The sequence below is a fragment of the Oncorhynchus kisutch genome, linkage group LG12 (assembly GCF_002021735.2).
Source record: "Oncorhynchus kisutch isolate 150728-3 linkage group LG12, Okis_V2, whole genome shotgun sequence".
Lineage (NCBI taxonomy): Eukaryota > Metazoa > Chordata > Actinopteri > Salmoniformes > Salmonidae > Oncorhynchus > Oncorhynchus kisutch.
In genome coordinates, this window is record NC_034185.2 from 14,984,931 (window position 1) to 15,010,449 (window position 25,519).

At 42.5% G+C, this 25,519-nt stretch overlaps 1 protein-coding gene across 1 annotated transcript in view; it reads right to left on the minus strand.

Moving 5' to 3' along the window:
* enpp1 (ectonucleotide pyrophosphatase/phosphodiesterase 1) overlaps positions 1-23,374 on the minus strand; it is a 41,067-nt gene extending 17,693 nt beyond the window's left edge. Inside the window, exons 1-7 of the mRNA XM_020496254.2 lie at positions 22,798-23,374; positions 8,751-8,826; positions 8,109-8,234; positions 2,928-3,053; positions 1,853-1,916; positions 495-592; positions 123-202 (exon numbers count right to left, since the gene is read on the minus strand). Coding sequence (XP_020351843.1) covers positions 123-202; positions 495-592; positions 1,853-1,916; positions 2,928-3,053; positions 8,109-8,234; positions 8,751-8,826; positions 22,798-22,935 — 708 coding nt within the window. The 5' untranslated portion in view covers positions 22,936-23,374. The remainder of the gene's footprint in view (positions 1-122; positions 203-494; positions 593-1,852; positions 1,917-2,927; positions 3,054-8,108; positions 8,235-8,750; positions 8,827-22,797) is intronic.
* Between the last annotated feature and the right edge of the window lie 2,145 nt (positions 23,375-25,519).

The window sequence follows — 25,519 nt, forward strand, 5'->3', positions numbered from 1 at the left end:
AAGAGTCATCTTTCTTTTAAGTGAATTCCATTTTCAAATAAACAAATAGGCCAGTTGTGTATACAATTCTGCAGAGTAACTGGTTTCATATTAGAGCAACTAAGACGAGCATCAACACTTACAGTCACAATGGTGTAGTGGTTGGGGAAGGTCTTTGTGGGGTAGACAGGTCTCATGTATGAGGTAGAAGTGCCACAGTTGCCTGAAATAGATGGAGATGAAAAATAGTTAAAAGCTGCCAAAGTAAATGGATCATTTCACCATGTGGATAATGGTTTTAAAAGATGTCAGACTGACGTCTTTTGCGATGGTGCGGACATAAGTGGCCAAATAAACAATAGTTTCCTGAAACAGGATAATTTCCTCCACGACGTCTTTACTTGATTGTAATCTGATGTCGTTTCAACCAGAAACCAAATTTCAACCAGATAACTTCTTTAGAATGTTTCATGCCAAATGTTGCCCTACGCACCAGAAAACAATGGTGTGCTTACGTAATTTGCTGATGACTGGAAGAAGACTGCCATAGGCCTTTAAATAACCTGCCCGGAAGCCATCCATAGACACCAGGATCAGTGGGGGTTTGGAAAAACTGGGGATACAAACAGAGAATGAGCTGTATTGAGGTTAAAACAGAACATACATTTTTCCTGGAAAGCATAAATCTAAAACTGTCTGAGTCTGGCACAGTGTGGATGGCACAGTTCCACCGTTACAGTAGTTGTGCTGTGGGTTTGTGTGGAGGAACACAAAGCAAGCCCTTTGACTGTGGGGAACTGACATGAACTGACTAGATGAGACGGATAGGCAGGATGGATTCAGCCCACACAGAGATGAGGGGAAGGGCAGGAAGAGGTCTGGGGCTGGATGGCTGCATCCAAGATGAGTCAGATCTTTCTAAGGCCTGTGGCTTAAAAATGTTCCCATTTCCCTGAGAATTTAAAAAAAACTTTCCCCTTCCCCTTTTCAACTGAAATGCAATGCAGGGTAAAGACAGATTTCAGTCCAACACAACAGTTGCTTTTTTTCTCTCTCCTTCCTTTTTACTCCTTCTTCCGCTCTCCCTCTCTTTTCTCCAACATGAGGGATAACAGAGGTAAGTGATGTATGTTAAAGTTATTTAAGGCTCTCTGTGGTTCAGTAATAGGCGTTTTAATCGTATCTATTCATCATGACAGAGAGGGCCGCACCAGGAGATTTGTGTTTTCCTGTAAAGGCTAACAACTCATAAAATAAACCCTAATTTGAAGTTATAGCCAATAGAAATCCTCCCCTTCCCCAAAAGAGAAAAGACAAGAATGAGTGACGTCAGTCATTAAGAAGAAGAAAAAACATTCAAAAGAAAAACAACGTTAATTAGACCTTTAGTCTTTCAGACTAAAAATGGCTTCAAGACAACCAGCTGTTAACTTTTCCATAGTCCAACAAGTCTGTGGTCCCACCCTTATCGCACAACATGCCACACACACACTCAATACACAGCCCCGTTAGCTAAGTTTCCATATAGACACTGAACATCTTCACTCCAACTTCTCCATCATAAAAGCCAGGAATAACATTTGTGTTAATCCTGTTTTAGTCTCACAAGTAGAGCAAATGGCCTCAACTTGTACACAATGCATTTGCGTCATAATGTGCTCTGTTTTTGTCTGTAGTAGGCACAGATTGTAGTGTGACTAAGTAACAACAGCACATTGTGTGTATACACTATCAAGCAGTTTAAATCAGGGACTGTGCTGTGCCTTAAAGCACAGTGGGACCTCCAAATTCAACAGTAGATACTATCTTTAGACTGTGGTGTATGAAAGTGTTTCTCACAGAGAAAGTACTGTAGTTGTGGAAAATGACTTACCTGGCAGGACATTGTGGTGTTTGAATGTCCTCACACTCCTCTTCTATCCAAGACTTCACTTCCACTGGAAAGTATTAGAAAATCAACCATACTATCGTCACTCATTTGTGGCGAACTACCAAACACCGACAGTACATCTATCTACTAGACTAAAATCACATTACACTTAAACCACATCTAATATATATTTAAAAAATGTATGAAGTGAACATTGTGCTTGGATCGCTTAGGCTAAAGCAAGCCAAGTAATGGTGAATACTAGCTGAAATGACCCTTAGTTAAAGCTTTATTAGGGTAGTTAAGAGTGATAAGTATGAAGCCAACTGGAAGCCAACTGGACTCTAAAACAGCTCTAAAATGTAGATATGAGATCCTGTATAGTCTAAGCCAGTGTTTCTCAACCTCAATTCTCTGACACTCATTTATTCAGTTCTAGAAGTACTAGTGTAAGTGAGTGTCCAAATAGGAAGGCCCTAGCTTGCTGGTCCCTGGTACAAATAAGGTTGAGAAACACTGGTCTAAGCACTTATAAGATGGTCAGGGATAGTGAAAGATTGAGAGGGCCTTATGTTGTGGAATTCATTCCACCACACTGGAGGAGCTAGAAAAGAGAGAAACCAACATCAATCAGAAATCAACACACACAAGTCTATCTGTGGGACTGAGTGCATTGGAACTATAGGAAGATGATGTTTTTACAATCAAAGGTGGAATTCAGTTTATATTCAGCTGCAAATGTGTTAAATCCTAAAATCCCTTGACACAATGTCCTAATATCTGGTGAGCCTTACTTTCCTTTGGAATACAACTCTACCAACCGTCAACAACCAACTGTGAACAACCACCCACTATAAACAACCAACCACCCACTCTAACGGTCAACAACCAACTGTAAGGGTATAGGCCTTTACGTAACAGACCTGGGCAAAATACTTGAAAGTATTTGAGGTGCACTTGATATAGCCTTAAAACAAGCATATTTCAATATTTGAAACTATATGATAAATGTATTTGACCATGGTCTGTTGCAAAAATTGATGTTGTTTGGGACAACATCATTGTTGTTTGGTTTTACCTTTGCAGGAGCTGTAGTAATTTGCACAGCAGTCCCCTGCTTTCACACAGTCATCAGAGCAGGAGCACAGGCCATTGGCCAACCTCTCCTCACCACAGCGGAATCTGGAACAGGTCCAACGCTGACCTGAGAGGAGAGAGAGAGAAACAGATTTTATGACAGAAAAATAGGGAGAATGTGAGAGAGAAGGACAGAGACGGGAGAGAGAGAGAAGGAAAGAGGAAGATGAAGAAAGAGGAAGAGCGAATACGTGTGTGTGTGAGCGTGTTTGTTTGTAGGAGAGCAACTTAAGGACAAACTCAGAGAGCAGCATTTGAAGAATCTGTCATCTCTCCTACCGCTGACTGCTTCTCACAAAGCACTACAGTAAAGCAAGTGAGTATTACCCATTAGAACAGACAGAGACAGAGCACTACCTGTTTTGAGCCCATATTATTAGCAACAAACAGGCTTGTGTTTTGCATGTTATTCTTGCATTAATACGTGTCACATATCAGTTTGCAAACAAATATAAATATATCATTGAGTTAATAAAGCAGCATACAAACATGGTGTCTTTTTTGTTTTCTTGAGAAAGGCAGCTCCAAACTGCAGGCGTTTCGGCCTAGCTCAGTGCTTTCTGTGGTGGTGTGGCAAGCCAGCAGAAAATACGGAGCGTTATGCCATGATTGACTCAGTGTTCTGTCACTCATGGGGACACTACGTCACCACCAAGTCTAAAGGTAGAGCTCTAAAATTCTAGCCCTTTGGGTGCTTCCATAGAGTTACATTAGGAGTGCCCATCCAAGATGGCTCAAGGTCATTGGCCATAGATAAAATGACGTCAAATCACTACAGTAGCTTTGATTGGACTGATCATGTCAACATTATACTTATAAAATCTTAGCTAGCAGTCATCATCATGAATCAAGTCGACAATCTACTGGCAAATCCTTGTCATATGAAGATAAATAATTAAGAGAAATTCTAGATAAAACGTATCGGTGCTCATCGGTCATCGGTCCACTGATATTCAGTGGAGTGGCTGTGTGGTCCCAAGTCTAAGATTAAGGTTCTCTTTTCTTAGTGTTTATAAACATTGGCCATGCTGTCAATGAAGCATTATTTGTGCCGTCCTCAAAATAACTTAACTCGGAACTGCAAAATCTGACTTTAGTGAGTTCAAGACAACTGGGAACTCAGGTAAAATGAGCTACGACTGAGAAAATACGTTTTGAACTTTGATCCAACAAATTGTAAACATCGGGAACTCTGGCCTCTTTCTAGAGCCCGACTTTGATTACAAAATTTGCTCACGAAGGACTGCCGCGCCATCTTCCTGTTCAAGTGAGCACAGCACAACAAGGTGAGTCCAAACATGTAATGTATGCTGCATAAATAATGTAATATGCCTGGGAGATATGCATACTGTAGCTAAGAAATGTATACTGTAGCTAAGAAAGTAATACTAAGTGTATGTTGTGTAGTAGGCTGTTTAGCCCTTGTGCCTAATAATTTGGTCTATTTACCCCTCTTAAATGTGCCTACTGTTCTGACTTGGTGGTGCACACAGCCTATAACCTGTTTTAGAGAAATGTAATCATCAAATATTTTAAGAGTTTTCATTGTCTGCTTATACGCCCACTTTATTTATCCTACGGTTCTGACTTGGTATACAGAGAGAACACTAATGTACACCAACAGAATTCTGTCGCTGTACATTTCAAAAGTGCTGTACAAATAGTTATTGACTACGTCTGTCCTAGCTCGCTTAATGTCTTAATCAAAATTACAGCTTGCCTCATATCCGCTTGTCGTCCCCGCACATGCTGACCAGACCGAACACGTCGCGTGCGCGAGCATCGCAAAATATATTTAGAAATCCATGTTACTCAATTATTGCACCCACACTGCTCAAGCGCACCAACGAGCGTCTGCGATGCCAAGGGCTAAAATAGAACTCCTTTCTATTTCTGACGTAGATAGCGCTGAAAGTTCTGCCTCTCCCATCTCCTCATTGGTTTATAGAAGCAGGTACCCACGTGGCATCTCCTCATTGGTTATACCCACGTGGGTGAATGAAAGACGAACTGTTGCCGGTTGTCGTAGTAAAACTATGAAAGTTTAGATGCCAATCGCCATATAAGTTAAACGATTAAAAAAGCCTGGAAGGAGGAGAGATGACTAGAAACTATTCAGTTGGCCGTTTTATGTGTGGATTCATTGTCAGAGTAGAGGACCTTGTGCATTTCAGGTAAAATAACAACTCAATGTTTATATCCCAGGACAAATTAGCTAGCAACAGCAAGCTAGCTAAATAGGACAAATTAGCTCGCAAGTGCAAGCTAACTAAATTGCCATACATGTTTAATGCTTTTCGACCTGTCCCCAAATTAATGTCATTGGTTCAGAGTTTGATTTGATATTTTAACATGTGTGTCGTGATCGCGTTTGGTGTATTCGGACAAAATAAACTTATGCACGTTATCTCGCGCAGGCGCGCAGCCGGTTTGGGTTCGGTGTTATGCCATAGTTTGTACATCTCAATTGTCAGTAGAAACCACATTTGTTTAAGCAAGTCAGCCACATCAGCTATGTTTTTTTTAAGTCAGTAGCTGCCAAACAGGTGCAGCAGTGGTATAGTGCAATTAATGTATTGTTTAGCGTTGTGTTGTGTAGTGGCTTTGCTAGCATGCATTCTATGCAAACTGGCTATTGTATATATTTTTTGGTGGTGTGGCTTTCATATAGGCCCTTGGGCAGCCAACTCACACATCACTTGTTTTCTTTGGTGCAAAGATATTAAACTAAGAGCCAGCTTACTGTAAGTGTTGCTGTTTAACTAGCAACAGCAGATACTGACATGTGAGTCTACAGAACATCTCCTCACAGACTGAACCAGAAGTGCCGATTCAACTCGCGATGGTCTCTCTACCTCCCTCCCTACTGGTCAAGTGGAAGGTCTGACAGAGGGATGCTAAGCTCAGTTAGTCTTAGGAGACATGCATCCATGTTACAATAATCAAGGGGAAAAACCAACATGTTCCTGTGAGGCTCAGTTGCTAGCGCATGGCATTTGCAAAACCAGGTTTGTGTGTTCGATTTCCACATAGGACAAGTACGAAAAATGTATGAGCTCACTACTGTAAGTCACTCTGAATAAGAGCATCTGCTAAATGACTAAAATGTCATGTAAAATATAAAACCATGTGTGGGGAAACCACACTGCCGAGAATACCACATGGAAGCTAGGGGACCGCTGGCCACAGTGACCAGTGTAACCGGTGTGAAATGGCTAGCTAGTTAGTGTTGACATCACTAGCTCTGAGACCATGATGAAGTTGTTTCCCAAGGGCTGCGGCTTTTGTGGAGCGATAGGTAACGATGCTTCGTGGGAGGCAGTTATCGATGTGTTCAGAGGGTCCCTGGTTCGAGGTGAGGAGAGTGTTGGAAGCAGTACTGTTACACCAGAAAGGACCCTAAAAAGGGAAGACTTGGCACTGTGGGTTTCATATGGGATGATGTTGCACACGATCGACCACATGGGTTCTGTCATGCTCTGCCTTATCTCAGAGTCCACATGCCTGCCATCTGCAGTGAACATTCCAGTTCACCTAAAAAAAACGTGTTTTATAATAGTGTTAATAATTTATTCTGTACAGGAGAAAGCATTCATCTTTAAGTCCACGCACACACACAAACACACACACACACGGAAAGTATTCAGATCCTTTGACTTTTTCCACATTTTGTTACATTACAGCCTTATTCTAAAATGGATTACATTTACAATCTACACACAATACCCTAAAATGACAAAGCGAAAAGATTTTTTGAAATTTTAAAAAATGTATTAAAAATAAAAAACAAATACTTTATTTACATAAGTATTCAGACCTTTTGCTATGAGACTCGAAATTGAGCTCAGGTGCATCCTGTTTCAATTGATCATCCTTGATGTTTCTACAACTTGATTGGAGTCCACCTGTGGGAAATGTAATTGATTGGACATGATTTGGAAAGGCACACACCGGTTTATGTAAGGTCCCACAGTTGAGAGTGCATGTAAGAGAAAAAGAATCAAGCCATGAGGTCAAAGGAATTGTCCATAGAGCTCTGAGACAGGATTGTCAAGGCACACATCTGGGGAAGGGTACCAAAAAATGTCTGCAGCATTGAAGGTCCCTAAGAACACAGTGGCTTCCATCATTCCTAAATTGTAGAAGTTTGGAACCACCAAGACTCTTCCTTGAGCTGGCCGCCCGGCCAAACTGAGCAATCGGGGGGGAGAAGGGCCTTGGTCAGGGAGGTGACCAAGAACCAGATGGTCACTCTGACAGAGCTCCAGTTCCACTGTGGAGATGGGAGAACCTTCTAGAAGGCCTGATTGCAGCACTCCGCCAATCAGGCTTTTAAAGATTGGCCGACAGAAGCCACTCCTCTCTCAGTAAAAGGCACATAACAGCCCACTTGGAGTTTGCCAAAAGACACCTAAAGAACTCTCAGACCATGAGAAACAAGATTCTCGCCAAGCATCGCATCTGGAGGAAACCTGGCACCATCCCTACAGTGAAGCATGGTGGTGGCAGCATCATGCTGTGGGGATGTTTTTCAACGGCAGGGACTGGGAGACAAGTCAAGATCGAGGGAAAGATGAATGGAGCAAATTGGAGAGATCCTTGATAAAAACCTGCTCCAGAGCGTCCAGGACCTCAAACTGGGAGCGAAGGTTCACCTTCCAACAGGACAGCGACCCTAAGCACACAGCCAAGACAATGCAGGAGTGGCTTCGGGACAAGTCTCTGAACATCCTTCAGTGTCCCAGTCAGAGCCTGGGCTTGAACCCAATTGAGCATCTCTGGAGAGACCTGAAAATAGCTGTGCAGCGACACTCCCCATCCAACCTGACAGAGCTTGAGAGGATCAGCAGAGAAGAATGGGAGAAACTCCCCAAATACAGGTGTGTCGAGCTTGTAGCGTCATACAGAAGAAGACTCAAGGCTGTAGTTGCTGCCAAAGGTGCTTCAACAAAGTACTGAGGTCTGAATACTTATGTAAATGCGATATTTCCATTTTTTCCTTTGTCATTATGGGCTAATATATGGGGGGTAGCTGGTGGGTAACCTGGCCCATTCTCTCCTGCTCTACATACCTCTGGTAGTGTAGTGTTGCAGTAACACTTGAGGTAGTCTAGGGACTTACCAGGCTCCACGCACACCTCAGTGTAATCCAGACAGCAGTTTCCCTCTTTCTGACAGGACAGGTCACAGTGGCACGATGCAGACTTGTCCCTGCTGCCCGTCACACACCTGTTTTTACAGCTTGTCACTACAGGGGATGAGGAAAATATGTCATTGTGTTACTCAGGATGTCAACTACGCTAATCAGAATGTCATTTGTTATTCAGAATGTGACTTCTTACACAGAATTACATTTATATTACTCAGAAAGTCAAATACGTTACTCAGAATGTTATTTACATTCCTCAGAATAATTGGGAACATTTGACAGATTACAAAAAGCAGGAAAAAGTACATATGATTGGTTAGTTATGGCTGAAAACACACTGAATGCTGTGCTTAACATGGATATTAATGCTGACCCGTAGCTGTTTTTTGCCTTTTCTCAAAATAAAATATTGAACCATTTAAACTGGACATTCAATGCATTAAATTAGACTAGAACAGGATTTCTATTTTTACTGAAAAGTGTCTATTCAGTGGGCGAGCTCATAAAGACAATGGCGGGTTTTGTTTCTGTGTTTACAAATGGTCAGTTTTGCACAGCTGCCAAGCACAAAAAAGGTCAGTTTACAGAGATGGCTCATTGTTAACTAAACCGTACCTTTAACATCGCAGCGCTGCTTCAAGGCAAATACGACCACGATGACAGTGATCATCAGCAAGCAGAGCAACAGTACCTATTGGCGAGACGAGATAAAAAATATGATAAAATTCCAAGTGTAGGAGTCCAAGCAATCAAATGTATTTCTAAAGTCCTTTTATATCAGCAGTTATCACAAAGTGCTTCACAGTAACCCTGGCCTAGAACTCAGAGGAAGAAACGCAGAAGCAGGAAAAGGTTCCTACAAGTAAAACATCTGGAAAGGAAAAGAGATACATTTAGCATCTTGTATCCTGTATAGTCCACTATTACCATTTTCACAGTATTCTGCCGACTCAAACCATACAGTGCTGGCTTGGATATTTTATTGTCACATTATCTTTCCAGCACGCTTCCAGTACCTACAGTGCATTCGGAAAGTATTCAGACCCTTTGACTTTTTCCATATTTTGTTACATTACAACCTTCTCTAAAAATGGATTCAATTGTTATTTTTTCTCCATCAATCTACACACAATACCCCATGATGACAAAGCAAAAACCAGTTATAATTTTTAGCAAAATTGTGTGTGTATATATATATATATATATATATATATATATATATATATATATATATATATATATAGCTCAAAAAAATAAAGGGAACACTTAAACAACACAATGTAACTCCAAGTCAATCACACTTCTGTGAAATCAAACTGTCCACTTAGGAAGCAACACTGATTGACAATACAATTCACATGCTGTTGTGCAAATGGAATAGACAACAGGTGGAAATTATAGGCAATTAGCAAGACACCCCCAATAAAGGAGTGGTTCTGCAGGTGGTGACCACAGACCACTTCTCAGTTCCTATGCTTCCTGGCTGATGTTTTGGTCACTTTTGAATGCTGGCGGTGCTTTCACTCTAGTGGTAGGCATGAGACGGAGTCTACAACCCACACAAGTGGCTCAGGTAGTGCAGCTCATCCAGGATGGCACATCAATGCGAGCTGTGGCAAGAAGGTCTGCTGTGTCTGTCAGCGTAGTGTCCAGAGCATGGAGGCGCTACCTGGGGACAGGCCAGTACATCAGGAGACGTGGAGGAGGCCGAAGGAGGGCAACAACCCAGCAGCAGGACCGCTACCTCATCCTTTGTGCAAGGAGGAGCAGGAGGAGCAAAATGACCTCCAGCAGGCCACAAATGTGCATGTGTCTGCTCAAACGGTCAGAAACAGACTCCATGAGGGTGGTATGAGGGCCCGACGTCCACAGGTGGGGGTTGTGCTTACAGCCCAACACCGTGCAGGACGTTTGGCATTTGCCAGAGAACACCAAGATTGGCAAATTCGCCACTGGCGCCCTGTGCTCTTCACAGATGAAAGCAGGTTCACACTGAGCACATGTGACAGACGTGACAGAGTCTGGAGACGCTGTGGAGAACGTTCTGCTGCCTGCAACATCCTCCAGCATGACCGGTTTGGCGGTGGGTCAGTCATGGTGTGGGGTGGCATTTCTTTGGGAGGCCGCACAGCCCTCCATGTGCTCACCAGAGGTAGACTGACTGCCATTAGGTACCGAGATGAGATCCTCAGACCCCTTGTGAGACCATATGCTGGTGCGGTTGGCCCTGGGTTCCTCCTAATGCAAGACAATGCTAGACCTCATGTGGCTGGAGTGTGTCAGCAGTTCCTGCAAGAGGAAGGCGTTGATGCTATGGACTGGCCCGCCCGTTCCCCAGACCTGAATCCAATTGAGCACGCTCCATCCACCAACGGCACGTTGCACCACAGACTGTCCAGGAGATGTCGGATGTTTTAGTCCAGGTCTGGGAGGAGATCCCTCAGGAGACCATCCGCCACCTCATCGGGAGCATGCCCAGGCGTAGGGAGGTCATACAGGCATGTGGAGGCCACACACACTACTGAGCCTCATTTTGACTTGTTTTAAGGACATTACATCAAATTGGATCAGCCTGTAGTGTGGTTTCCCACTTTAATTTCGAGTGTGACTCCAAATCCAGACCTCCATGGGTTGATAAATTTGATTTCCATTGATAATTTGTGTGATTTTGTTGTCAGCACATTCAACTATGTAAAGAAAAAAGTATTTAATAAAGAATATTTCATTCGAAAGGTTGCAAGTTCAAATCCCCGAGCTGACAAGGTACAAATCTGTCGTTCTGCCCCTGAACAGGCAGTTAATCCACTGTTCCTAGGCCGTCATTGAAAATAAGAATTTGTTCTTAACTGACTTGCCTAGTAAAATAAAAATTAAAAATACATTTAGATCTAGGATGTGTTATTTTAGTGTTCCCTTTATTTTTTTGAGCAGTGTATATATTTTTCTACTGTATTATTGACTGTATGTTTGTTTTACTCCATGTGTAACTCTGTTGTTGTATGTGTCGAACTGCTTTGCTTTATCTTGGCCAGGTCGCAATTGTAAATGAGAACTTATTCTCAACTTGCCTATCTGGTTAAATAAAAGGTGAAATAAAAAATTTAAAATCCTCACGTCTGCCTTTTCAAAAGGAAGAAAAGTTTTTCCCACCTCTAGTTTAATATGAAGTGTGTTGCTGTGGTTTGTTTGTTGTTGTCTTGCTTCCATAACAAATCTCAACAGATTGGGTCTGCTGTATGGTCGGGATATTTCCCTAAGGGTTGGCCCTCTAACTCCCTGACCCTGTAACTTTGCAGTGAGATCGCCAAGATGATAGGGGACTATAAGCCAATTTGGGGAATTTTTTTTAAACTGTGTATTTTTATTCTCTTTGACATTTGTTTTAGAAATTTGTATTCAGAATATTGCTAGTAGTTATCATTTGTCATACAGTAAATCATTTGTCTGGATTTTCTGAATCAGAAATGCCCTAAACTAAACTGCTGTTCTGGTCAAGCCTCTCGAGGTTATGGCGAAGGTGACTACAGATGCTATCTAGATACATGAAATTGTTATATAATTTGACCCAGAACAGTCAGAACCTCAACCGTCTGAAGCAATGGCGACAATGGCATTCAGTATGGTCCTGCACCACTGCTACCGTGAGACTTGAGTCCGAGCCAGCAACCTGTACACAGCATCCAGTCAAAGCCATCAACTGCCTTTTCTCTCATGTCTCTCTCTTCTCTCACGCTGTGCGACATGAGTCCACGTAGAGTGAGCATGGAGAGAGATCCTGTCAACTTCCTTCATGCTGCTGGTGTACTGGTAGGAAAATGGACAATACATCACGGACTGTAAAGGACAGTGAATATGTGCCATTTGGGAGGACGAACTGAAACACTATCTGAAGAAGAACATAAAGTCACACCAGAAGGATGAGTGCCGGGAAATAGGGTGTGGTCAACCATGCCTGTAATTGATTTAGCCTTATCCAAAATTACAGGTGACCATTGCTGTACATTCATATCCTGGGTGAGGATAACTTGACTATTGTAGTGGAATATCTGAAAGAGCTCAGCAGTGATCTCGCAAACTAACACCAACCAGACAACGATTGGAATCCGTTTTGATGGGTTCAGTTCTTATTTGGTGTTATGGGAACTACAATGTTTATTTGATTGATTTATGTCTTGGAAATGTGTTTTTTTTTCAATAAATACGTATAACTGTCTAACGCACTGCATCTCAGTGCAAGAGGCATTACTACAGTCCCTGGTTCGATTCCAGGCTGTATCACATCTGGACGTGATTGGGAGTCCCATAGGGCGGCGCACAATCGGCCCAGCGCCGTCCGGGTTTGGCCGCCATTGTAAATAAGAATTTGTTCTTAACTGACTTGCCTAGTTAAATAAAAAGGTTAAATAAAAAATAATTTGTGTTAAAAATTGTGCAGCTAAGCTGTTGACATTTCTTGCCATGTCATTACTGACCCCTGAAGGAGACACCTCAGAACCCTATTTACCAGATATTTCCTATGCCTGATTACATGTCTGATGAAGATCATCCATAACGACAAGGTAAAAACATTGACTTAATTGTGCAACATGTCCATAGGCCATGGTCACGGCGGAGGTTATGTGAATGGTGCTCCCAAGGTAGTGCTGCAGAAATGGTTGTCCTTCTGGTAAGTTCTCCCATCTCCACAGAGGAACTCTGGAGCTCTGTCAGAGTGACCATCGGGTTCTTGGTCACCTCCCTAACCAAGGCCCTTCTCCCCCGATTGCTCAGTTTGGCCTGGCGGTCAGCTCTACGAACAGTCCAAACTTCTGTCATTTAAGAATGATGGAGGCCACTGTGTTCTTGGGGACCCTTCCCAAATATGTGCCTCGACACAATCCTGTCTCGGAGCTCTACGGACAATTCCTTTGACCTCATGGCTTGGTTTTTGCTGTGACATGCACTGTCAACTGTGGGACCTTACATAGACAGGTGTGTGCCTTTCCAAATCATGTCCAATCAATTGAAATCACTACAGGTGGACTCCAATCAAGTTGTAGAAACAGCTCAATGATGATGATCAATGGAAACAGGATGCACCAGAGCTCCATTTCAAGTCTCATAGCAAAGCATCTGAATACATATGTAAATAAGTTATTTCAGTTTTTAAATCAGTTTTCCCTTTGCCAATGTAGGGTATTGTGTGTAGATTAATTAAATAAATATTTTCCTCATCAATTTTAGGATAAGGCTGTAACGTAACAAAATGTGGAAAAGGGGGTCTGAATAGTTTCCAAATGCACTGTATGTTGGATAGGTACGAGGCCAGCACAGTACATATCATGGGTATATAATGTTATGGAAGCATTGCGTCCTGAAAAACCATCTTGGATCTCTTCTCATCCGATCAAACTCTTATCCCTATTGTGACGCTACGTAGCACTCACTCTGGTTAAACCAGAGTACTTCTTTCTCTGCTTTATCCCAGTATTCAATCTTCTGGGGATTGTTTTGTGGCTTTTTTTATATTGTGTACATGGGATTTTAAATCACTTTCACTGTTAGTAAGGCCAGTAAATCGAGACTGCAAAGTGACATCGCATACCACAGAAAAGTATTGTGTCAGAAAAATGATGAAGAGACGTTTGGCAGCAGTCTTTCCTGCTGTGACCTTGAGAAATATTATTGTAACTTGTGTATGAGGAAAACATCTAGTCGTTTATAAATCGAGAGAAACAAACTTTTTTTGTGTGTTTTTTTAAAAATAGACACATCCTAGAATAATAATCAACCAAAACAATAAATGAAATACTAAAGACCATACCCAAATTAATCTTCTTGAAAATGTGTCGTATGACACTTTAATCTTTCCCATTCAAATGTATACCTCTCTTCTGGGTACAAATAAAAAGTAAGTAATTCTCCACATCTGGGTGTTGGCCCTCTAACTGAGAAGTAAATGCTGGTCGTAAGACAACTCCCCTCCTCCTGGCTGCCTGGTGGTCTGCTCCGACTGGCTCTTCTGGCCATGGAAGGGTGCACGGCTGGCCACATGTTTAATTAGTGGGCGGTTCAAAGACTGTGGTTCTCAGTGGTTTAAAGTTTCAACTGAGTCAGCCATGTTAAAAGGGAGGGATATACAGAAGTTTAATAATCAAGGCTTGAAGAGAGTCAAGAGTCTCAGAGGCTAGCAGGACCTGTCAGGATTAGAACTGGGCTCTAATCAGTATGGCGTGTTCTCATTGTGGGTTAAAACCAAGAACCTGTAGTAAAGAGCATAAAAGACAACTCAGGTCCTAATCTTGGAGTGCTTTGAAAACTCTGAGGACTTTGTTTCATGAATCATATGCTGTACATGTGTGATGTCGTAAGTCGAATATGGCTTACTGGAAAAGCCATATTAGAAATAAATATTGTGCAAGTATGTATATGTGTGTGTGTGTGTGTGTGTGTGTGTGTGTGTGTGTGTGTGTGTGTGTGTAGATGTGTTTATGTTTGCAAGAGTGTGTGTGTGTACACGTGCGTAATAGTGTGTGTGGTGTTTGAGAAACCTGGCTGGTGTCCAGGGAAAGCCACGGGTAAAGTATCGAGGTCCAGTGAAAGTTAACACCCTGTCCGGTGGAAAGCTACAGCAGGCGCCTCAGGACACTAAACAGAATACACATCTCACAACCCAAATGTTGGGAGTAGCTATACACACCCCAGGTTAATTGAGCAAGACTACTCAAAAATGTCAATTTGCTTCATGTAATCATGAAGGATTCCTGTTATTGGTTGACTTTTTGTATTATTATTCTGTATGTAAATCCAAGACATTCAAGTTTTTTTTTCTTTCTACATTGTAGAATAATAGTGAAGACAAACTGTGAAATAACATATGGGATTGTGTAGTCAGAAAAAAAAAGTGTTAAACAAATAAAAAATATATTTTAGATTCTTCAAAGTAGTCACCCTTTGCCTTGACAGCTTTGCACACTCTTAGCATTATCTCAACCAGTTTCATGAGTTAGTCACCTGGAATGCATTTCAATTAACAGGTGTGTCTTGTTAAAAGTACATTTATAGAATTTCTTTCCTTCTTAATGCATTTGAGCCAATCAGTTGTGTTGTGACAAGGTAAGAGTGGTATACAGAAGATAGCCCTATTCGGTAAAAGGCCAAGTCCATATTATGGTAAGAACAGCTCAAATAAGCAAAGAAAAATTACAGTCCATCATTATTTTAAGACATGGTCATTCAATCCGGAAAATTTCAAGAACTTTGAAAGTTTCTTCAAGTGCAGTCGCAAAAACCATCAAATGCTATAATGAAACTGGATCTCATGAGGACCGCCACAGGAAAGGAAGACCCAGAGTTATCTCTGCTGCAGAGGATAAGTTCATTAGAGTTATCAGACCAATGGACAGATTTCCACCAGTGTAACATCCATTGCTCGTGTTTCTTGGCCCAAGCAAGTCTCTTCTTCTCATTGGTGTCATTTAACCAGTATTTCTTTTTAAATATGCGGCCTTTTAAGCATTCTAGTACAGTTAAATAGTTAACACACACAAGGACGCAGCGATCTAAGACACTGCATCTCAGTGCAAGAGGCGTCACTAGTTTGAATCCAGGCTCTATCACATCCGGCTGTGATTGGGAGTCCCATAGGGCGGCGCATATTTGGCACAGCGTTGTCCGGGATTGGCCGGGGAAGTAGTCATTGTAAATAAGAATTTGTTCTTAACTAACTTGCCTAGTTTTAAAAAAAGGTTACACACCCATACACTGATCAAAAAATTATTTTGTTGGCATTTACACATCCCCATTACCAGTAAAACATAATCAAAAACGATTTATTTCACTTACTTGCTGGGCTGTTTCATTGTTCATTTCATTCTCAACCAGGATATCTATGGAACGCCGTTTGGGTCCTTGTGTATCAAATAACACTATTTGACGTGTCATAAGCTTGTTGACCAATCAGGATCTGAATGGGACTGCACGTTACATAATACATAACCCGGTCCGGTCGAGCCTCACTAGCCAGATGAAGCTAGCTGGTTGCTTATAACGTTGGATATGGGCAACAGGGTTAAGTAGCTGGCTAGCTATTTAAACTCAGCAAAAAAGATATGTCCCTTTTCCAGGACCCTGTCTTTCAAAGATCATTTGTAAAAATCCAAATAACTTCACAGGTCTTCATTGTAAAGGGTATAAACACTGTTTCCCATACTTGTTCACTGAACCATAAACAATTAATGAACATGCACCTGTGGAACGGTCGTTAAGACACTAACAGCTTACAGACGGTAGGCTACTAAGGTGAGTTATGAAAACTTAGGATGCTAAAAGAAGCCTTTCTGACTGAAAAACACCAAAAGGAAAATGGCCAGGGACCCTGCTCATCTGCGTGCACGTGCCTTAGGCATGCTGCAAGGAGGCATGAGGACTGCAGATGTGGCCAGGGCAAAAAATTGCAACGTCTGTACTGTGAGATGCCTAAGACAGGGCTACAGGGAGACAGGACGAACAGCTGATCGTCCTCGCAGTGGCAGACCACGTGTAACAACACCTGCACAGGATCGGTACATCCGAACATCACACCTGCGGGACAGGTACAGGATGGCAACAACTGCTCGAGTTACACCACGAACGTACAATCCCCCCACCAAATCAAATCAAATGTATTTATATAGCCCTTCGTACATCAGCTGATATCTCAAAGTGCTGTACAGAAACCCAGCCTAAAACCCCAAACAGCAAGCAATGCAGGTGTAGAAGCACGGTGGCTAGGACAAACTCCCTAGAAAGGCCAAAACCTAGGAAGAAACCTAGAGAGGAACCAGGCTATGTGGGGTGGCCAGTCCTCTTCTGGCTGTGCCGGGTGGAGATTATAACAGAACATGGCCAAGATGTTCAAATGTTCATAAATGATTAGCATGTTCGAATAATAAGAAGGCAGAACAGTTGAAACTGGAGCAGCAGCACGGCCAGGTGGACTGGGGACAGCAAGGAGTCATCATGTCAGGTAATCCTGGGGCATGGTCCTAGGGCTCAGGTCCTCCGAGAGAGAGAAGGAGAGAATTAGGGAACGCACAATTAGGGAACGCACACTCATTACACAGGACACCGAATAGGACAGGAGAAGTACTCCAGATAAAACAAACTGACCCTAGCCCCCCGACACAAACTACTGCAGCATAAATACTGGAGGCTGAGACTGGAGGGGTCAGGAGACACTGTGGACCCACCAGTGCTCAGACTGTCCGCAAAAAGCTGAGAGAGGCTGGACTGAGGGCTTGTAGGCCTGTTGTAAGGCAGGTCCTCCCCAGACATCACCGGCAACAACGTCTCCTATGGGCACAAACCCACCATCGCTGGATCAGACAGGACTGACAAAAATTGCTCTTCACCCTCCGAGTCGCGGTTTTGTCTCACCATGGGTGATGGTCGGATTCGCTTTTATCATCGAGGCCTGTACTCTGGAGCGGGATTGATTTAGAGGTGGAGGATCAAATCAAAGTTTATTTGTCACGTGCGCCGAATACAACAGGTAGACCTTACAGTGAAAGGCTTACTTACAGGCTCTAACCAATAGTGCAAAAAAAGTATTAGATGAACAATTAGGTCAGTAAACAGCCTATATACAGTAGCGAGGCTACATACAGACACCGGTTAGTCCGGCTGATTGAGGTAGTAAGCACATGTAGATAGGGTTAAAGTGACTATGCATATATGATGAACAGAGAGTAGCAGTAGCGTAACAGAGGGGTTTGCGGGTGGTGGGACACAATGTAGATTGCTCGGGAGCACTGGTTGGTCGGACCAATTGAGGTAGTATGTATATGAATGTATGGTTAAAGTGACTATGCATACATGATAAACAGAGAAGTATGTCTAAGACAGCGCTACAGGGAGACAGGACGAACATGGCTTGGGGGTAAAAACTGTTGAAGCCTTTTTGTCCTAGACTTGGCACTCCGGTACCACTTGCCATGCGGTAGTAGAGAGAACAGTCTATGACTGGGGTGGCTGGGGTCTTAGACAATTTTTAGGGCCTTCCTCTGACACCGCCTGGTGTAGAGGTCCTGGATGGCAGGCAGCTTAGCCCCAGTGATGTACTGGGCCGTATGCACTACCCTCTGTAGTGCCTTGCGGTCAGAGGCCGAGCAATTGCCGTACCAGGCAGTGATGCTCTCGATGTTGCAGCTGTAGAACCTTTTGAGGATCTCAGGACCCATGCCAAATCCTTTTAGTTTCCTGAGGGGAAATAGGCTGTCGTGCCCTCTTCATAACTCTTCATAACAGCCTCGTCAATGAGAATGGGGGCGTGCTCGGTCCTCCTTTTCCTGTAGTCCATAATCATCTCCTTAGTCTTGGTTACGTTGAGGGATAGGTTATTATTCTGGCACCACCCGGCCAGGTCTCTGACCTCCTCCCTATAGGCTGTGTCGTCGTTGTCAGTGATCAGGCCTACCACTGTTTTGTCGTCTGCAAACTTAATGGTGTTGGAGTCGTGCCTGGCCATGCAGTCATGGGTAAACAGGGAGTACAGGAGGGGACTGAGCACGCACCCTTGAAGGCTCCAGTGTTGAGGATCAGTGTGGATCTGTCATGGTCTGGGGGCGGTGTGTCACAGCATCATCGGACTGAGCTTGTTGTCATTGCAGGCAATCTCAAAGCTGTGCTTTACAGGAAAGATATCTTCCTCCTTCATGTGGTACCCTTCCTGCAAGCTCATCCTGACATGACCCTCCAGTATGACAATGCCACCAGCCATACTACTCGTTGTGTGTGTGATTTCCTGCAAGACAAGAATGTCCGTTCTGCCATGGCCAGCGAAGAACCCAGATCTCAATCTCATTGAGCATGTCTGGGACCTGTTGGCGCGGAGGGCTAGGGCCATTCTCCCCAGAAATGTCCAGGAACTTGCAGGTGCCTTGATGGAAGAGTGGGGTAACATCTCACAGCAAGAACGGGCAAATCTGGTGCAGTCCATGAGGAGACGCACTGCAGTACTTAATGCAGCTGGTGGCCACACCAGATACGGACTGTTACTTTTGACCCTCCCTTTGTTCAGGGACACATTATTCAAATTCTGTTAGTCACATGTCTGTGGAACTTGTTCAGTTTGTTTCAGTTGCTGAATCTTGTTATGTTCATACAAATATTTACACATGTTAAGTTTGCTGAAAATAAACGCAGTTGACAGTGAGAGGACATTTCTTATTTTGATGAGTTTATTTTCATGAACTGAAGTTTAATTTCAATAGGCGAACAACAATACTTGGATTCAAGGATTCCTAAATCATTGCTAAGAATAATGAAAATGACTGCAGTTTCTACTGGTCATTGTTTTCACGCTGGTTGTATTGGTGCTAGCTTGGTACCAAGCTAAAGCTAGCTACCCCTGAAGTTGCGGTCGAACAAATGATACTTTATTACCAACGCGGTATTGAAAACACATTGTTCGTGGCTGGTGTTTACAGACTTCTTTGTACAGCTTTGACAATGCTACTATATATGTTTTGATCGCAAAGACCCAAACGGCGTTCCATAGTATGCATGTCGTGAAGCTAATAGCAGTGACGCTATCTGAGCAGCTAACCGATCGCTGCAGCTGTACATAGTCTATCGGTAAATAGCCCACCCATTTTTACCTACCTCATCCCCATACTGTTTTTATTTATTTACTTCTCTGCTCTTTTGCACACCAATATCTCTACCTGTACATGACCATCTGATCATTTATCACTCCAGTGTTAATCTGCAAAACTGTAATTATTCGCCTACCTCCTCATGCCTTTTGCACACAATGTATATAGACTCCCCTTTTTTTTCTACTGTGTTATTGACTTGTTAATGGTTTACTCCATGTGTAACTCTGTGTTGTCTGTTCACACTGCTATGCTTTATCTTGGCCAGGTTGCAATTGCAAATGAGAACTTGTTCTCAACTAGCCTACCTGGTTAAATAAAGGTGAAATAAAAAAATATAAAAATGACTGTGTAACTCTGGTAGGGCAACATCTGAAAAATAGCGCACTTGATAGTGTGTACCGGTGCTCGACCAGTCGGCGAATGCCAACATCACCCACGACAGAGAACGGTTGATTGTCAAGGGCAATGGATTCCATTATCTTGGTTTTAATGGATTTCGCTTTTGAGTTGTCTTGCTGAAATGTTCTTACTCTTTCAAATGACTGCTTGACTTGTTGACTGCTCAATCCACACAGCAGACATTGTGGGCTAGATTAGGGATGCTGTATTGCACGTGTAGTGCAACATTTTACGTGGCGTCCTTACGTCATGTACCTACGTTATATAGGTATGCATGTCAGCTTTGACATCGATATTTTAACATCGGCGTCAAACTAGACATCAGGCCTATACCGATGTTGGCATTTTTAGCTAATATTGGCCGATTCCGATATGTTCACCGATATATTGTACATCCCTACTCAACACACCTCCAGGCTGTGTAAGGGCCATTTGACCAAGAAGGAGAGTGATGGAGTACTGCATCAGATGACCAGGCCTCCACAATCACCTGACCTCAACCCAATTGAGATGGTTTGGGATGAGTTGGACCGCAGGATGAAATAAAAGCAGCCAAAAAGTGCTCAGCATATGTGGAAACTCCTTCAAGACTGTTGGGAAAGCATGAAGCTAGTTGAGAGAATGCCAAGTGTGCAAAGCTGTCATCAAGGCAAAGGGTGGCTACTTTGAAGAATCTCAAACATAAAATATATTTTGATTTGTTAACACTTTTTTGGCTACGACATGATTCCATATGTGTTATTTCACAGTTGTGATGTCTTCACTATTATTCTACAATGTAGAAAATAATACAAATAAAGAAAAACCCTTGAATGACCAAACCTTTGACTGGTATCGTATGAAATGTATTCATTTGCGGATGTCGATCATCCCTTTCGTATGACATGTTACGAATTTGCTAAATTTACATTATGTTCAAAATTTGCAAAACGTACAATATGTTATGAATTTGCAAATGTATGATACAGTTACAAATTCCAATTTGTTGTGGCTAATGCTAGCTAGGTGGCTAATGCTAGCTAGCTCTAGGGGTTAAGGTTAGGATTTGGGGTTAAAGGGTTAGCTAAAAGGGTTAAGGTTAGGTGAAGGGTTAGCTAACATGCTAAGTTGTTGCAAAGTAACTAAACAGTAGTAAGTATTTGCAAAGTTAATTAGCTAAGGTCCCCGTGATGAGTTTCAAACAAGCAACCTTCGGGTTGCTAGGCGTTCACGTTATACACCTGCCCATCCACTCAGACCAACCACCACTCCTTATGTTTTTGCCTTAAGTAATCTTATGCAACCATACCAAATGTAACATTTCATACTAAGTTGAGTGTCCCGGCATTACGTTTACTATGTTATGTTTAGTCTATGAGACCAGTCTGTATGGCAACAAGCTCTAATATTGCCATCTGTTGTAATATTTCACAACTCTAAACCGATGTTTGCAGAATGATTCCTGAAGAGAGTTGACTCATGTCTGACAGGACATATTGCCCAAGTGCACGCAAGCTGATTGCTGAGACATTGCGCTGTAAGTAGCGCACGTAGGCTACTGAGACATTCTTGAACTTAAGGATATAGTAATTGCAGGTTCAGACAACCACAACGGCTGGCACAGGCAAGTAGGGAAGTGAACTCGGGTCGCTGGCAAACACCCTACCCGTCACACGAAAGAGGTTAACCGGCTTGGTGGGAATTGGTGAGGATCGCTAAACGGACCCTCCAAATGGGAAGGCAGGTCCTTGTGCCCCCTCACATGTCCTGTAGTGCGTTCTGATGGCCTCATGGCCGCCATCTCACTTCTGACACCACTGTAGTAAAACAGCTGGGCAAGGAAGTAAACCCAGGTCCCTGGTGTGAAATGCAAACACCCTACGAATCATGCCAATCGGATTAATCCGCTAGGTGAGAATTGTAACGTGGCTCTTATATGGAGGATCGCTACTATATCGCCATTAATGATTGAACATCATTGCCCCAGGGCAGGGATATGGGACATTGCCCTGTTTAGGGTGCCATCTTTTGGATGGGACGTTAAACGGGTGTCCTGACTCTCTGTGTCACTTAAGATTACGTGGCACTTAATAATAAGAGTAGTGGTGTTAACCCCGGTGTCCTGGCCTTCATACCATCATGGCCACCTAATCATCCACAACTTCCAGTTGGCTCATTCACCCTCTCTCCCCTGTAACTATTCCCTAGGTTGTTGCTGTAAATAAAAACATGTTCAGTCAACTTACCTGGTAAAATAACGTTTAAAAGAAATACAATGTAAAAATACCTCATCAGCTTAGTTTAACTGTCTTACCCAATCAGAACCCAAAATATAAGATCGTTTTAGCCTACTCAACTGTTTGTAAAACAATGTCATTGCTCCTTTATGTAATTCAATAGCCTATCAAATTCGATAACATAAACACCTGTTCGCTTGCAATAGCCTATGAACGAATCATTGAATGTGTGCCATCCAAAAGATAACATGCCCACAAATTAATTGAAATGTAGGCTATGCATGCTGGTAATTGGCTTTAAAGTTTGGCTAGGTTACATTGTATCATCATGCGATATAACATCACCAAGAGTGCAGACAGCGCAGGTACACTTGATCCTAGTTTTACCATAGCCTACCAAGCCCGAAAAGTTAAAGTAATTCCACTCACCGCAACGATGACCATGCGGTTCTTCGACCTCTTTTTATGGACCTGTCCACTCTGTCTCATCTGATTGTCTCGACCAGGTGAACCTAGTAAATTGGCAGCCTGCTCAGTCGAAATGTCATCTGCTTTGGATATTTCCATTCTGCAGAAAGTTTTTCCCGGGGGGTTTGTAACAGAAAGTTTTTGCAGACTTGAGAGAAAACAGTCTGGTCTCTTTTGCCTTTGGATTTTGTAGGGCTCAATGAAGAACCGCCTTCTTTTAGTGTTGACGTCTCGAAGTTAGCGTTGTAGCCTAATCCTTATACAACATGTGCAGCCAGCTGAGTCAGGGTGAAGTACAGTATGAGTAGTACCATTAAAAAGTAAATTACAAGACTACCGCGACCAAGTACTGCCACACCACCCTCACGAATGGCAGAGGAAACATCGAAAATAGACGCCACAATAGGTATGGAGAGCTAGAGTTGGACGTTTGTAATTATGTTGAGAGGATATTTGTAATTAGCCAACATTCGCTTTATGTACAATAACTACTCACTGTAATTATTACAATAGACTACCTCGGACATGTATAAAGACAGCTAAACTTCAGTTTCAAGGTGGTATACTGTTTAGGCTACACAACTCAACATCGCTCAAGGAAAAATTCTACAAGTTCAGATAATGCATCACTGCCGCCACCTTTTGGTGATCATGAAGCTTGCAACCGCCAACCTCATACCCTTCAAGACTATGGCTAATACGAGTGCTTAATTTGTAGATTGGGAGGTGCCGGAACAAAAAGTGAGCGCGAGAGTTGGCTGACCTGGGGAGTTCTGAGGTACCAGAAGGCATTGCATGCATATCATCGCATTTGCGTTGTGGCATAGAGCAGTAGAATAAAAGCACTTACAGAAGTTGCACACGGGAAAACTTTGTTGTAGTCTATTATCCGGGAAAATGTTTGCCTTTTATAAACACATTTCGTGCAATTATATTTTCATTTTACATGGAAATTATAGTCCTAAAAATGACTAACAATGATGCGCAGCTCACTGCCTGGCTGGCAGATGCGCTCGTGCCAAAGCCTATTTCACTCTCTCTCTCTTGTAAAACAATCAATGGCGATATTAGCATGTAAATCTTAGTGTGACAAACTCAACATTTTTTTATGCATGTTAGCAAAGCCACAACACGACACTAAACAATACATTAATTGCACTATAACAGTGCCAACAAACTGTTAGGACCTACATAAAGCTGTCCCAACAGCAGAGCTTACTTTCAGCACCATGGAGTGAATCCTTACCACCGCTACACCTGGATATCAGCAGAGCCTTGTCTGGCAGCGAAACAGTTCATTCAGCCTCATTTACTGCTTTAAAAAAACATAGCTGATATCGCTGACCTGCTTAGAGAAAATTAATGTGGTTTCTACTGACAATTGAGATGTACAAACTATAGCATAAAGGAACGATGAATGGATATGGGGTAATCTGTCATTTTTATTAAGACATTAATGAGCGAGCTAAGGCAGACGTACTCATAACTATTTGTTCAGCACTTTTTAAAAGTGTAGCGACAGAATTCAGAACATGGGCTGTTCTTACAGCAGACAATGAAAGCTCTTGCAATATTCAATGATGACATTTCTCTAAAACAGGCTATAGGCTACATAGCTGTGTGTTGCCGCTTTCCATGTCTGTTGTCTGTAACTTGTGAGGTGTGGAAACACTTTTTTGCTTTTATGAATTTTGTCTTGCTGCTTTTTGTTCTATGTTGCTCTGTCTGTATGCTATGTCTTGCTTGTCCTATGTTGCTCTGTCTGTATGCTATGTCTTACTTGTCCTATGTTGCTATTGTCTATATTGTAATTGTTTTTAATAACCTGCCCAGGGACTGCGGTTGAAAATGAGCCGGCTGGCTAAAACGGTGGTCCTTGTGGGCAAATTTTGTAATCAAACTTAGTCATCAAAGTCTGGCATTCTCTGGATGTATAGTGCTTTCAATAAAACTGTGAACTCTGAAAAAAACAAGGTCAAATCACGATGTCAGTGATCTTCAGTTTGGAGCTCTAGAAAGAGGCCCAAGTTCCTGACTTGGAATTCCGAGTTGGATGACCTTTCAAAAAGGATTTTCCCAGTTGGAGCTAGTTTTTTTTCAGAGTTCTCAGTTGTCTTGAACATGGAAGAAGTTATGCTGGATTGACAGTATGGCCAATGTATTCAACCTTTTCTGGCCCATGGTGTTGCATGTGAATATTTTTCCATTTAAGCTTGGAAAAGAGACCCTTAAACCCAGACTTGGCCCACACATCATCTCCATTGAATTGCTTTGCAATGCTTGCAGTTAGCCACTGATTCCTTCCAAACCACTCGTTGAATTTGAGATTTCCAACTTGTTGTGTAATGTTTGTCCAATGGCCGATGAGCACCGATACATTTCATCTATAATTTATTTATATGACAAGGTTTGAAAAGAATTTGCCAGTAGATTGTCAACTTGATTCACAATGATGAATTGCTTGTCTAGCTAGCTAAGATTTTGACAGTATTATGTTGACATGATCATTCCAATCAAAGCTACAGTAGATATAACGTGATTTGAAATTTTATCTGTGGCCAATTACCTTGAGCCTTCTTAGATGGGCACTTCTAATGTAAATCTATGGCAACACCCAAGGGGCTTGAATTTTTGAGCTCTCCCCTGTAGATTTTGCACTGACGTAGTGTCCCCATGAGTGACA